The sequence below is a fragment of the Anomalospiza imberbis genome, chromosome 27 (assembly GCF_031753505.1).
Source record: "Anomalospiza imberbis isolate Cuckoo-Finch-1a 21T00152 chromosome 27, ASM3175350v1, whole genome shotgun sequence".
Taxonomy (NCBI): domain Eukaryota; kingdom Metazoa; phylum Chordata; class Aves; order Passeriformes; family Viduidae; genus Anomalospiza; species Anomalospiza imberbis.
This window is the reverse complement of record NC_089707.1, coordinates 5,404,724-5,418,336: the sequence shown is the minus strand read 5'-3', so window position 1 is coordinate 5,418,336 and position 13,613 is coordinate 5,404,724. Positions and strand designations below refer to the sequence as shown.

At 58.3% G+C, this 13,613-nt stretch overlaps 2 protein-coding genes across 2 annotated transcripts; both read left to right on the top strand.

Moving 5' to 3' along the window:
- The first annotated feature begins 4,002 nt into the window (after nt 1-4,002).
- Nucleotides 4,003-4,780, top strand: MRPL34 (mitochondrial ribosomal protein L34). The gene is made up of 2 exons (XM_068173947.1): nt 4,003-4,209; nt 4,300-4,780. The coding sequence occupies exons 1-2, from the start codon at nt 4,133-4,135 to the stop codon at nt 4,568-4,570; spliced, it is 348 nt and encodes a 115-aa protein (XP_068030048.1). The 5' UTR covers nt 4,003-4,132; the 3' UTR covers nt 4,571-4,780.
- A 391-nt stretch (nt 4,781-5,171) lies between these two features.
- DDA1 (DET1 and DDB1 associated 1) lies at nt 5,172-11,932 on the top strand. Its single transcript, XM_068173948.1, has 5 exons — nt 5,172-5,292; nt 6,548-6,628; nt 7,394-7,445; nt 7,982-8,043; nt 8,734-11,932. The coding sequence occupies exons 1-5, from the start codon at nt 5,290-5,292 to the stop codon at nt 8,842-8,844; spliced, it is 309 nt and encodes a 102-aa protein (XP_068030049.1). The 5' UTR covers nt 5,172-5,289; the 3' UTR covers nt 8,845-11,932.
- Nucleotides 11,933-13,613: the final 1,681 nt, after the last annotated feature.

The following is a 13,613-nucleotide window of genomic DNA, read 5'->3' as shown; positions in this document are numbered from 1 at the left end:
ATTCCCAACAGAAATCCAGACAAACCCCCCTGGAATCCTGGAAAGAAGGAAAATCCCCAGATCCAACCTGAGTGGCGCTTCCAGGGCTGAATCCCGGTGGGAGCGGATGGTTCTGGGGATCCATCCCAGCCTCGCTCACGGATCTCCGGATCCCTGGGTTCCTGGATCTCCAGATCCCTGGGTTCTGGGATCCCCAGGTTCCCAGATCCCTGGGTTTCCAGATTCCTGGATTCCCAGATCCCTGGGTTCCCAGATCCCTGGATTCATGGATCCCTGTATTCCCAGATCCCTGGATCCCTGGATTCCCAGATCCCCAGATTCCTGGGTTCCTGGATTCCCAGATCCCCGGAACCCTGGATCCCTGTATTCCCTGGATCCCTGTATTCCCTGGATCCCCAGATTCCTGGGTTCCTGGATTCCCAGATTCCTGGATTCCCAGATCCCCGGATCCCGCCTCCCCCACGCGCCATGCTCAGGAACAGCCGGGGAGGAAAGGATGGAGAAGGATCCCGTGGATGCGGGAAGGCGGGAATGGTGCCGGTTGCCATGGAAACGGGATGGGGGGATTATCCCAACCCCCGCTCCCAGGCTCAGCCCGGCTCGGCTGCCCAAGGGATCCGGGATTCCGGGATCCGGGAATCCGGGAATCTGGGAACTCGGGGTTCGGGACTCTGAATTCAAGAATCTGGGAATTCAGGAATCTGGGAATCTGGGAATTTGGGAATTCAGGATTTCAGGAATTCGAGAATTTGGAAATTTGGGATTTCGGGATTTTGGGAATTTGGCGCCTGTTATATAAGGCTGGGAATGGCAACGAGGCAGGAATGGCGAGATCTGGCTGAGGGATCGAGCCTTGGGATCCTGACATCGGGGGTGGCACAGGGGACACAGGAATGGCACTGGGGACTTGGAACCTGGCTTTGGGATCAGGGTTTGGGATCTGGGTTTGGAATCAGGGTTTGGGATCTGGGTTTGGGATCTGGGTTTGGGATGAGGATTTGGGATCAGGGTTTGGGATCAGGCACTGGAACCAGCACTGGAAGCAGCCCAGCCTCTCCCCCGCCACAGGCAGGTTTTCCCGAAATTCCAGCGGAAATTCCAGCTGAGATCCCAGCGGGATCGTCCCCCACCCCCACAGCAATCCTTCCCCGCCGTTGCATCACGAGGGAAGGAGGGAAGGAGGAAGGCAGGAGGAAGGCAGGAGGAAGGAAGGCAGGAGGAAGGAAGGCAGGAGGAAGGCAGGAGGAAGGCAGGAGGAAGGAAGGCAGGAGGAAGGAAGGCAGGAGGAAGGCAGGAGGAAGGCAGGAGGAAGGCAGGAGGAAGGCAGGAGGAAGGCAGGAGGAAGGCAGGAGGAAGGAAGGCAGGAGGAAGGAAGGCAGGAGGAAGGAAGGCAGGAGGAAGGAAGGCAGGAGGAAGGCAGGAGGAAGGCAAGAGGAAGGAAGGAGGAAGGCAGGAGGAAGGAAGGCAGGAGGAAGGAAGGAGGAAGGCAAGAGGAAGGAAGGAGGAAGGCAGGAGGAAGGCAGGAGGAAGGCAGGAGGAAGGCAGGAGGAAGGAAGGCAGGAGGAAGGAAGGCAGGAGGAAGGAAGGCAGGAGGAAGGCAGGAGGAAGGAAGGCAGGAGGAAGGAAGGCAGGAGGAAGGAAGGCAGGAGGGAGGAAGGCAGGAGGAAGCTTTTCCCCGGGTTGGGTTTCCAGGACAATTCCCCCTCCTTTCCCCCTCCCCGGCGCACCTGCAGAGATCCGGGTTTTCCCCGGCTCCCGCTCCTCTCTGCCCCACAACATCCCAACCCCCCTCGCACCCCAGATGGTTTTTTTTCTTCCCGGTGGGAAGAATTCCCGCATTTTTGGGTCACCGCCACCCCCAGCAGCAGCTTTGGCACCCGGACATTCCCGCAGCACCGCAGAGGGGAACGCGCCGCTCACCTCATTGACGGCCGAGGGATTCCAGGGCTCCGGGGCGAGGAAAAAACCCTGGAATTGCACAGAATTCCCGGTGGAAAGCCTGGAATTAGGCAGAATTCCCGGTGGAATCCTGGAATTAGGCAGAATTCCCGGTGGAAAGCCTGGAATTAGGCAGAATTCGCGGCGGAAAGCCTGGAATTGCGCAGAATTCCCGCTGGAGAGGCGGAGCGGGCGATGCCGGGGCGGTGGGAGCAGCGCGGTTCCAATCCCGGTTTTTTTTTTTTTTTTTCCCAGGCGCTTTTTTTTTGGGGGGGGGGGGGGCGGGAGGGAGGGAACTCCTTCAGCCCCCCCCGAAAATTCCCAAAAATCCCCCAAATGCCCCGAAGTGCCGCCCTGGGCGGCCGTGCCCGCTCCGGGGGCGCTCGGGGCTCGTCCTTGGAGCGGTCGCCATGGAAAAGCCAAAGCCCTGCGGAGGGGCGGGACCGCGGCTGATGGACACGGCCACTGAGAGCCGGGGGACAGGGGACACGGGGACAGGGGAGGGGACAGAGGGGACAGGGATGGGGACAGGGATGGGGACAGGAGGGGACAGGAGGGGACAGGGATGGGGACAGGGATGGGGACAGAGGGGACAGGAGTGGGGACAGGGATGGGGACAGGGATGGGGACAGGGATGGGGCCACTGAGAGCCGGGGGACAGGCGACACGGGGACAGGGGAGGGGACAGAGGGGACAGGGATGGGGACAGGGATGGGGACAGGAGGGGACAGGGATGGGGACAGGAGGGGACAGGGATGGGGACAGGGATGGGGACAGGGATGGGGACAGGGATGGGGCCACTGAGAGCCGGGGGACAGGCGACACGGGGACAGGGGAGGGGACAGAGGGGACAGGGATGGGGACAGAGGGGACAGGAGTGGGGACAGGGATGGGGACACTGAGAGCCGGGGGACAGGGGACATGGGGACAGGGGAGGGGACAGAGATGGGGACAGGGATGGGGACAGAGGGGACAGGGATGGGGACAGGGATGGGGACAGAGGGGACAGGGATGGGGACAGGGATGGGGACAGAGGGGACAGGGATGGGGACAGGGATGGGGACATGGCCAGGGCCACTGAGAGCCGGGGGACAGGCGACACGGGGACAGGGGAGGGGACGGAGGGGACAGGGATGGGGACAGGAGGGGACAGGGATGGGGACAGGGATGGGGACAGGGATGGGGACAGGGATGGGGCCACTGAGAGCCGGGGGACAGGCGACACGGGGACAGGGGAGGGGACAGAGGGGACAGGAGTGGGGACAGGGATGAGGACAGGGATGGGGACAGGGGTGGGGACAGGGATGGGGACAGAGGGGACAGGGATGGGGACACGGCCGGGGCCACTGAGAGCAGGGACAGAGGGGACAGGGATGGGGACAGCAGGGATAGGGATGGGGACAGGAGGGGACAGAGGTGGCATTTGGGAGGGGGTGGTGACACTGTGGTGCTTGTGGCGTGGCAAAGGGCGCGAGTGTGGCAGTGCCACGAGGGAGGCAGTGCCACCAATCTGTCACACGTGTGGCCGTGCCATGGGTGTGTCACTGCCACCCACAGGACACCAGGCCAGGAGGCCAAGCACCAAACCAGGGCTGAGTTTTGGGGTTTTTTTCCCCCCAGATTTTGGGGTTGGGGAGGGTGGAGCCATTCCTGCCGGGACACCAAAACCAGGAGGGAGAAATCCCGGAGCTGCTCCGGCTCTTGGGATAGGGCTGGGATTGATCCCGAAAAGGGAAATCCTGGAATTGTCTGGGTTGGAAGGACCTTACATCCCATCCAGTCCCATCTTGGACCTCCCACCATCCCAGGCTGCTCCAGCCTTCCCCTGGACATTGCAGGGATGGAGCAGCCAGAGCTGCTCTGGGAATTCCACCCCGTTCCCTCCCAGGCAGGAATCCCTTCCCAAAATCCCACCCCGATCTCCCTTTTCCCATCCCCAATCCATTCCCTGGGTCCTGTCCCTCCATCCCTTGTCCCTAGCCCGTCTCCAGCTCTCCCGGAGCCCTTTCAGGCACTGGGAGTGGCTTTGCGGCCTGTCGCGACAGCCTTGGCGACAACCGACAGCCCCCGAGGCGACAAGGCCGCAGTGGCGCCGTTGCCATGGTAACTCCGCCACGACCCCCCCGAAGGACTACATCCCCCATCAGCCCTTGCGGCACGGCGCCGGCTGTGATTGGCCGGAAGGACCGAGCCAATGGGAAGGGGCGTTGTTGGCGGGCGAAGCAAAATGGCGGCGCTGGGCCCGGTGTGGGCACGGGCCGGGGGCCGCAGGTACCGGGAGGGGAAACCCCAACCTTAAAATTCCAAATTCATCCTTTATTCGCTCTGCTCACTCCTTGTTCTGCTTTCATTTCCCCCAAGCTTTTCCCTGCTGCGAGGTTTTCCCTCCCCGCTGCTCCCAAACGCTCTGGAGCCGCTTCCCGGGACCTCCAGCGCCGCCGTTCTCCGCCGCCTCCCGGTGCCGGCGTGGGATTTCCAACAAACCCGCGGGAAGTCCCGGGGCAACGAGTACCAGCCCAACAACTGGAAGCGGAAGAAGACTCACGGCTGGATCAAACGGATCAGAACTCCCGGCGGGATCGCCGTGATCCTGCGCCGGATGCTGAAGGGCAGGAAATCCCTGAGCCACTGAGGGAGCCCCGGGAATTCTCCGGGGATTCGGGATGGTCCCGCCGGGCCTGCAGGGGGAGCCCAGCCCCGCTGGCCCTGTCACCCGCGTCCCTCTGAGGGGTTGGGGGCGCGGTCGCCGCTGCAGTTGTTAAATTATCCTCGCGTGTTTATTCCAAGTTTTTAAATTTTGTTTGCTTATAAACGAGGGGATGCGGAGCGTGTTGAAATCCCAGCGTGTCGCCTGGAACTTCCTGCGTTAATTAGGGTGGGGGGGTTTAATGAGGAGGGGGGGGGGGGGATATTTGGGGAGGGCGGGGAGGTGGGCGCGCGGAATGAGGGATGGAATTCAGGTTTACTTCACTCTGCCCCATCCTCTGGGCTCCTGATTCCAGCATCACCTCCGGGATGGGATAAAGGGAAGGAGCTCTCCTCCTCCTCCCCGCGCCGCTAATGAGCCGCCGCTTAATGAGCCGCCGCTTAATTATCGGGCGGGCTCGCCGCCCAAACTACAGCTCCCAGCGCGCCCCGCGCCGGGCTCCATCCGGGTCCTCGCGCTGCGCCCGCCCCGCTCTTCCGCGCCGCCACTTCCTGCCTCAACCCAACCTTCCCGCCCATGATTGACAGGCTCCCGGCCCAATAGGAGCGCGGCGCTCTGCGGCGCGGACCAATCGGCGCGCCCGAGGCGGGCGGCCATGACAGTGGGCGGGCCGGGGCGGCTCCTCCCGGCTGGCGGCGGTGAAGATGGTACGTGAGCCCCCCGCCGCCATGGCGGCCCCGCGCCGGCCCCGGCGGCCCGCCCGCGCCGCCCGGGCCCCGCCGCGCCGCCCGCGGCCTTCCCGGTACCGCAGGGGCGGCGCCGCGGCCGCTTGCGGCCTGTAGGGCCCGCGCTCGCCGCGGCCTGGGCGGGGGTGGCGGGGCGGAGGGGTGTGAGGGGTTCCGTGAGGGCTGGGAGGGGTTCCCGCCCTCAGCGAGGGCGTGAGGGGAGCCCCGGGCGCGGTGCGGGGATCTGGGGGTGCGAGAGAGCCCCAGAGCGGGGCTTGGGGATCTGGGGAGCTCCGGGGCCGGTTTTGGGGATTTGGGGAGCTCCGGGGACGGGTTTGGGGATTTGGGGAGCCCCAGAGCGGGGCTTGGGGATTTGGGGAGCCCCAGGGCCGGGTGTGGGGATTTGGGGAGCCCCAGGGCCGGGTTTGGGGATTTGGGGAGCCCCAGGGCCGGGTTTGGGGATTTGGGGAGCCTCAGGGTCGGGTTTGGGGAGCCCCAGAGCGGGGTTTGGGGATTTGGGGAGCCCCAGGGCTGGTTTGGGGGATTTGGGGAGCCCCAGGGCCGAGTGTGGGGATTTGGGGAGCCCCAGGGCCGGGTTTGGGGATTTGGGGAGCCCCAGGGCTGGTTTGGGGGATTTGGGGAGCCCCAGGGCCGAGTGTGGGGATTTGGGGAGCCCCAGGGCCGGGTTTGGGGATTTGGGGAGCCCCAGGGCCGGGTTTGGGGATTTGGGGAAACCCAGGGCTGGTTTGGGGGATTTGGGGAGCCCCAGGGCCGAGTGTGGGGATTTGGGGAGCCCCAGGGCCGGGTTTGGGGATTTGGGGAGCCCCAGGGCCGAGTGTGGGGATTTGGGGAGCCCCAGGGCTGGTTTGGGGATTTGGGGAGCCCCAGGGCCGGGTTTGGGGATTTGGGGAGCCCCAGGGCCGGGTTTGGGCTCGGGGTGGCGTTGAGCACCCCATTATGAGTGGGGGGCACCCTGAGGGGGGGCTGAACCATTTTTTTGGGGTGGGGGGGTTCAGGGGGTCACCCTAAAGCGGGGCTGAACCATTGGTTTTGTGGGGGGGTTTGGGGTCACAGCCTTGGCATCACCCCGGCAGTTTTCTCTGGGAAAGGAAAGCTTGGAGCTGCCCAAATCCCGGGAATTCCCCCTCAGCCCCTGGCTCTGGGCTTGGTTGGGTGGGCACCGCTCCCCGGGCGTGCCGGCGTTCCCTGGGGGATTTTGGGAACTGTGCCTCCCCAGGCAGATTTCCTGAAGGGGCTCCCGGTGTACAACAAGAGCAACTTCAGCAGGTTCCATGCGGATTCCGTCTGCAAGGCTTCCGTGAGTGCTCCGCGGCCCAGTCCCGCAGTTCCCCAGCCCCGGAGTTCCCCAGTCCCGGAGTTCCCCAGCCCCAGAATTCCCAAATCCCGGAGTTCCCAAATTCGGGAGTTCCCCAGTCCCGGAGTTCCCCAATCCCAGAATTCCCAAATCCCGGAGTCCCCCAATCCCGGAGTTCCTCAATCCTGGAATTCTCAGTGTTCTCAAATCCCAGAATTCCCTAACCCCAGAATTCCCACATCCTGGAGTCCCACAATCCTGGAGTTCCCTAGTACCAGAGTTCCCCTGGAATTCCCAAATCTTGGTGTTCCCAAATCCCAAAATTCCCAAATCCTGGAATTCCCCATCCCAATATTCCCAGATTCTGGCGTTCCCAAATCCTGGAATTCCCGAATCCCAGCATTCCCAAACCCTGGAATTCCTGAATCCCAGCATTCCCAAACCCTGGAATTCCCGAATCCCAGCATTCCCAAACCCTGGAATTCCTGAATCCCAGCATTCCCAAACCCTGGAATTCCTGAATCCCAGCATTCCCAAACCCTGGAATTCCTGAATCCCAACATTCCCAAACCCTGGAATTCCTGAATCCCAGCATTCCCAAACCCTGGAATTCCTGAATACTGGTGTTCCCAAACCCTGGAATTCCTGAATCCCAGCTTTCCCAAACCATGGAATTCCCAAATCCCAGTTTTCCCAAACCCTGGTGTTCCCAATCCCAGCATTCCCAGCATTCCCGTCCCTGAGGCTCTCTCGCCATTCCCGTTGCAGAACCGCCGGCCCTCGGTGTATCTGCCCACCAGAGAATTCCCCTCGGAGCAGAGTGAGTTTTCCCGGGAAAATCCCGCTTTGGATCCGCCTTCCCTGGGAGATCCCGGAATCCCAGTGTCCCCTCTCTTTATTCCCAGTATTCCCCCTTTTAATTCCCAGTTTCCCCCTTTTAATTCCCAGTTTTCCCTGTAGTAATTCCCAACTTCCCCCTCTCTTTATTCCCAAACTTCCCCTTATTTATCCCAAATTTCCCCCTTACTTATCCCAAATTTCTTCCTTTTTAGATTTCCAGTTTTCCCCTTTATTCTCAATTTACCCTTACTTTATTCCCAAACTTCCCTTTCTTTATACCCAATTTTCCCTTTCTTTCTTCCCAATTTTCCCTGTGTTTTCCCCCAAATTTCCTTTTATTTATTCCCAATTTTCCTTCTATCTATTCCCACTTTCCCCTTTCTTTATTCCCACTTTCCCCTCTCTTTATCCCAAATTTTCCCCCCGACGATTTCCAGTTTTCCCTCCCTCCTTAACCACTCGAGTCCTCCTAAAACCTGGAATTCTTTCCCTGTTTTTCCCGGGAATCTCTCCCAGTTATCGTGACAGAGAAGACGAACATCCTCCTGCGCTACCTCCACCAGCAGTGGGACAAAAAGGTGACGCTGGGGACCCAAAATTCCCGCTTTTCCCGGGAATTCGGTGTTGGTTCGTGCCAGGAGCCATTCCCGTGGGAATTCCAGGCGGGGAAATCCCGGGGTGGCTCTGCCTCTGGAAACCAGGGGAAATCCGGTTGGGAATTCGGGAATGGGCGGCGTTGGGAATGCTGGGGTGTGGGAATTGCTGGGATTGGGAATGTTGGATGTGGGAATACTGGGATTGGGAATCCTGGGATTTAGGAGTCCTGGGTTTTGGGAATGCTGGGATTTAGGAATACGGGGATTTGGGAATCCCAGCACGTGGGAACACTGGGGATCCCCATGCTGGGGGTCTCCCCTGGAATTCCCTGCCGAATTCCCCTGGAATCCCCCCAGAATTCCCCAGAATCCCCCTGAAGTCCCCCTAGAATTCCCTGGAATCCCCCAAAATTCCCCAGAATCCCCCTGAAATCTCCCTAGAATTCCTTGGAATTTCCTGAAATGTCCTGGAATCCCCCTGGAATTGCCCAGAATCCCCTGGAATCCCCCTGGAATTCCCCAGAATCCCCCTGGAATCCTCCGAAATCCCCCTGGAATCCCCCTGGAATCCCCCTGGAATCCCCCGGAATCCCCTGGAATCCCCCTGGAATCCCTCGGAATCCCCCCGGAATCCCCCGGATTCCCTCGGAATTCCCTGGAATTGCGTTGCAGAATGCGGCCAAGAAGCGGGACCAGGAGCAGGGGGAGCTGGAGGGGGAGAACTCGGCTCCGCCGCGGAAGATCGCCCGGACCGGCAGCCAGGACATGACCGAGGACACTTAAAAACCCCGGGAACCCGGGAATTCCCAAGGCTCTTCCCGCTTTTTGCGCCTCCCGCTCCCCCACCGCCCCGCTGGGAATTCCCGGGATCCGCCCTATTTATTTGGGATTTGCCTGGTTCCCGCTTTCTGTTTTGTATTTATGGAATTTTTATGGAGAAGGGAGAATTGTTCATCCTTAGGGGCCCTTGGTCCCAGAATTCCCGTTTTTCCTGGGATTCCTGGGTGCTGTTCCCTGGGATATCCCAGAATTCCTAATTCCCGAAATTCACGTTTTTCCTGGGATTCCTGGGATTTGCTCCTGAGATCTCCCCAGGAGAGCCCATTCCCAAAAATCCACTTTTCCTGGGATTACTTGGATCTGACCCTGTGATATCCCAGAATTCCTTATTCCCAAAAATCCACTTTTCCTGCGATTTATTCCCTTCCCAAAGTTCCTTTTTCCTGGGATTCCTTGGATCTGCTCCTTGTGAAATTCCAGGATAACTTTTTTATTTTTTCTCCCCAAAATTCCACTTTTCTTGGGATCTCCTCCCTCCCAATAACCCTATTTTCCCGGGATTCCCCACATCCCCTCCTTGTAAAATTCCAGGAATTTTTTCCCTTCACTTCCCCCTGGAGAAATTCCCAGGAATCCTTTGGATATTCCCAACCCAACCACGACTGTGAGGCCTTTCCCATTTTTCCAGAAAATTCCCATCCCTTCCTGGGCTCCCGTCATGGCTGGAGCCAATCCCCGGGAATTTGCATCCCGGGATTTTTTTGGGGCTGGATCCAGGGATTTTTTTTCCCCACTCTCTGGCAAAGCCACCACCGTCGATCCTTAAATCCCGATTTTTCCCTGGGAACGGCCGGATCCTCTCCGAGGGATCGCTCGGAATTCCCAGGGCATGGAGCCGGGAGCGGACTGGGAGCAGCTCCGGCCCCGGATCCGGGAGAATCCCGGCTGGAAGTGGGGAACCCAGGATGGAATTCGGGAGCCGGGGTGGAAGAGTCCAGGCTGGAATTACGGGAACGCGGAGCCCATCCACCAGCTGGAATTCCGGGAACGCGGAGCCCATCCACCACTGGGACTGAGAGGATTCCCAGCGGGAGCATCCAGAGCCCCAGCGTTCCTGGAGAACCTCGGCAAAGGACGAGATTATCCCAAAATTCCAGCTGCTTTTCCATGGGGAGCCCCTTCCCGCGGGAATCCTGTGGTTCGGAGCCGTCCTCCCTCCCCTTGCTGGGAAATCCGCAGGGATTTTTCCAGGAGATTCCCGAAACAAATTCCCGGCTCTGACTCTGGGAGGGTTCCTGCCACCCCTTCTCCCGGGAAATCCTGGATCCACCCTCGGAATTCCAGCCTGGGAAGGGCCAAAATTCCGCCAGAAGCTCGAGAGGAGCAGGACACGGCTCCCGTCGGAATTCCCGGAATTTGGGACTGGAATTCAATCCAGAACTTTGGCTCTGCCTCCGTTTTTCCCAATTTTTGTTTTGTTTTGTTTCTGTTTTGTTTGGTTGGTTTTTTTATGGAAGCGACTTCGGAATTCCTGGAATGCTGTGTTGGGGGGGTGGGGGGAGGGGAAGGAGAAGCGGAATTCCCGGGATTTTGGTTTTAGTGTGATTTCCGGCTGGAAAACTCCGGGAGGAGCCGGATTTGAGGAATCTCCGGAAGGAATTCCGGGCTTCCAGGAGAGGAGGGCGGATCCCGGGGCTCCGAGGCTCGGGAATGTTGTTCATTAAAGAGTTGGCACTTCCTGCTGGAATTCCCGCTGTTATTCCCCCTGGAAAAGGGGGCTGGGAGCCTCGGGAATGGGGATTCATCCCGGGAGAAGCAGGCCTGGGGAATTCCGGGGGGAAAGGTTGGGATCGGCCGGAGCCAGACGGGTTTGGGATCCTTGGATTTGGGGTTCTCATCCCACCCCTGCATTTGGAATTCCCTCTTTCCTCATCCCATCCCAAATTCCCAATATCTCTGGATTTGGGATCCCTGGAGTCTGTCCTGATCCCATCCGTGGGTTTGGGGTTGGGATTCTCTTTCCATCCCTGGATTTGGGAGTCTCATCCATGGATTTCTTTGGGATCCCTTGAGTCTGTCCTGATCCCATTCCAGGGATTTGGGGTCCCGCTTTCCTCATCCCATCCCTGGATTTGGGGTTGGAATTCTCCTCCCGTGCCTGGATTTGGGATCCCTGCAGTGTCTGAATCCCAGCCAGGGATTTGGGATTCTCGCCCATGGATTTCTTTGGGATCCCTGCCGTGAGTCCTGTCCCCATCCCATCCCGAATTCCCAATATCCCTGGATCTGGGGTTCTCCCATCCCTGGATTTGGGATCCCCCTTCCCCTTCTCCTTCTCCAGCTCATTCCCAGCTTTTCCTGGAATTCCAGGAGCTCTTCCCCCCCCCTCCCACCCTCGATCCCATTCAGGAAATCTGGAAAATTCCCGGAAAAATCCCTTCCTACCCGGAATTCCCCAAATCCACCAAATCCCAGGATTTTCCTGGGGATTTTTTGCCCAGTTCCCCCCTCTTCCTCCTCATCCTGGGATTTTCCCAGCACCCAAATCCTGGGATTCTGCTCCCAAACACCCCCAGGGCTTGGAATTCTCGGAATTCCTGAAATTCCCAGAGCCTAAATTCATCCCGAGCTCAATCCTGAATTTCTTGGGAATTTTCCACCCAAATTTGGCCATTCCCAAACCCTGGGAAGCTCCGTCATTCCCAGCTCCGGGATTTTCCCTTCAAATCCTTCCATTTCCGCCCAAAATCCGGGATCACAGAGCTGGGAAAAACCTGGAATTTCCCAAAATTCCTGCAAAAATCCCAGGTATCCATCGGAGTTCTTTTTCTGGGAATTTCTTTTCCAACAATTTCACGTTTTTATAAACAATAAATTGATGGAATTTTGTGGATTTAATGGGATTTTTCCATCTTTTCCTGGCTCCTGGGAATATCTGGATCCCATTTTCCAGAGGTTGGGAATGCTGCTCTGGATCCCGGTGCCTAATTAGAATATTCAGATATGCAAATCAGATGCAGATGAGCTGTCGAAATAAATTTCTTTTTTATTGCGGATTTTACAAAAATAAATTAAAAAGAAATAAATTAAACCCCTCCCCCCCCTTTTCCTTTCCCGGAATTCCCACAGAATTCCCACTCCAAGGAAAAAAATCAAAGGAAAAACCATTCCCGAATTTTTCCCTCCTCCGAAATTCCAGAGATTTTTTTGGTTGTTTTTTTTTTTTTTGGGAAAGGGATGAAAATTCCCCAGATTTGGGGCTTTTCCCTCTGGGAATTCTCCACTCCAGAAGGAAATGGGATCAAAGCCATTCCCGGGGGTTTTTGGGATGGGCAGAGGGGGAAAACCTGGGATGAGGGAGGGAAGAGGAGCTGGAGCCTCCTGGAATTTTGGGGTCTCGGTTTCCCAGAATTCCCAACGTTTTCAGGGCTCCCTTTCCCAGGATTTGCTCTCCGGGATATTCCAGGCCAGGGCAGGTGGGGGGGGATTGGGATCCTCCTGCACCCACGTTCCCAAATCCCTGTCCCCAATCCCAAATCTCCATCCCCAATTCCCAAACTCCATCCCCAACCCCAAATCCCCATCCCCAATCCCAAATCTCCATCCCCAATTCCTAAATTCCATTCCCAATTCCAAATCTCCATCCCTAATCCAAAAGTTCCATCCCCAATTCCAAATCCCCATCCCCATTTCCCAAATTCCATTACCAATCCCAAATCTCCATCCCCAATTCCTAAATCCCTATCCCCAATCCCAAAGTTTCACCCTAGTTCCCAAACTTCATCCTCAATCCCAAATCTCAATCTCCCATCTCAAAATCTGTCCCCAGTTCCCAATTCTCCATCCCCATTCCCAAACTCCATCCCTAATCCCAGTCTCCATCCTCAGTTCCCAAATTTCCCTTCCCAAATCTCCATCCCCAGTTCCCACATTCCCAGATCTCCCTCCGCGATCCCAAATCTCCCCGATCCCACCGGGATTTTTCCCACCCCCGTGCGGGAACACGGAGCCTTTCCCTTGGGAATCCCGGATCTTCCCGCCCTTATTGTTCTGGAAAATGGCTTCGATTTGGGATCCCACTTCCCAAAAAAAACCCAAACCCCCAGATTCCATGGATTCTTTGAAATTCCATGGATTCTTCAAAATTCCACGGATTCTCCGAAAGAGGAGGGGGGAAAAAAACCCCAAAAAAATTCCAACCTGATTTTTGGGAAGAGGGGACAGGAGGAGACTCGGGACCACCCCCCTCCCTTTTCCCAGTTTTTTCCTCTTTTCCCAGATTTTTCCCTTTGGGAATGGATGTCCCCAAGTGCCACCAACCCCGCGAAGCGAAGCAGGGAAAGGAGGGAGCGCATTCCCATTCCCGGGAGCGCATTCCCAGCAGGGATCCCGCTGGAAAAGGCGGTCCAGGGAATCCCGGGAATCCCGGAATTCCTTCCCGCGGCAGCAGCGAAGCGGCTCCCACCCCCTCCCCCATTGTCCCTCCCCGTGTCCCCTCCTTGTCCCGCCCCTTATTGCGACAGAATTCCAGGGAATTCGGAGCTGGAGCCGGGAATGTCCCGCTGGGATTTGGGATTTGGGAGAAGCGGCACCGGCGGCGGGATCGGGGTTGGGATTTAGTGCAAGAAACGCTGCCCATGCACGGCATTCCCGGGAAACGCGCCCCCATTCCCGGCTGCGAAACTCCTGGGAAATACCCTCGGGGATTTGGGATCCGGGATCCAGGCGGGGGGAGCGGGCGGAGCAGGGTTGAGGCACGGCTGAATCGGGCT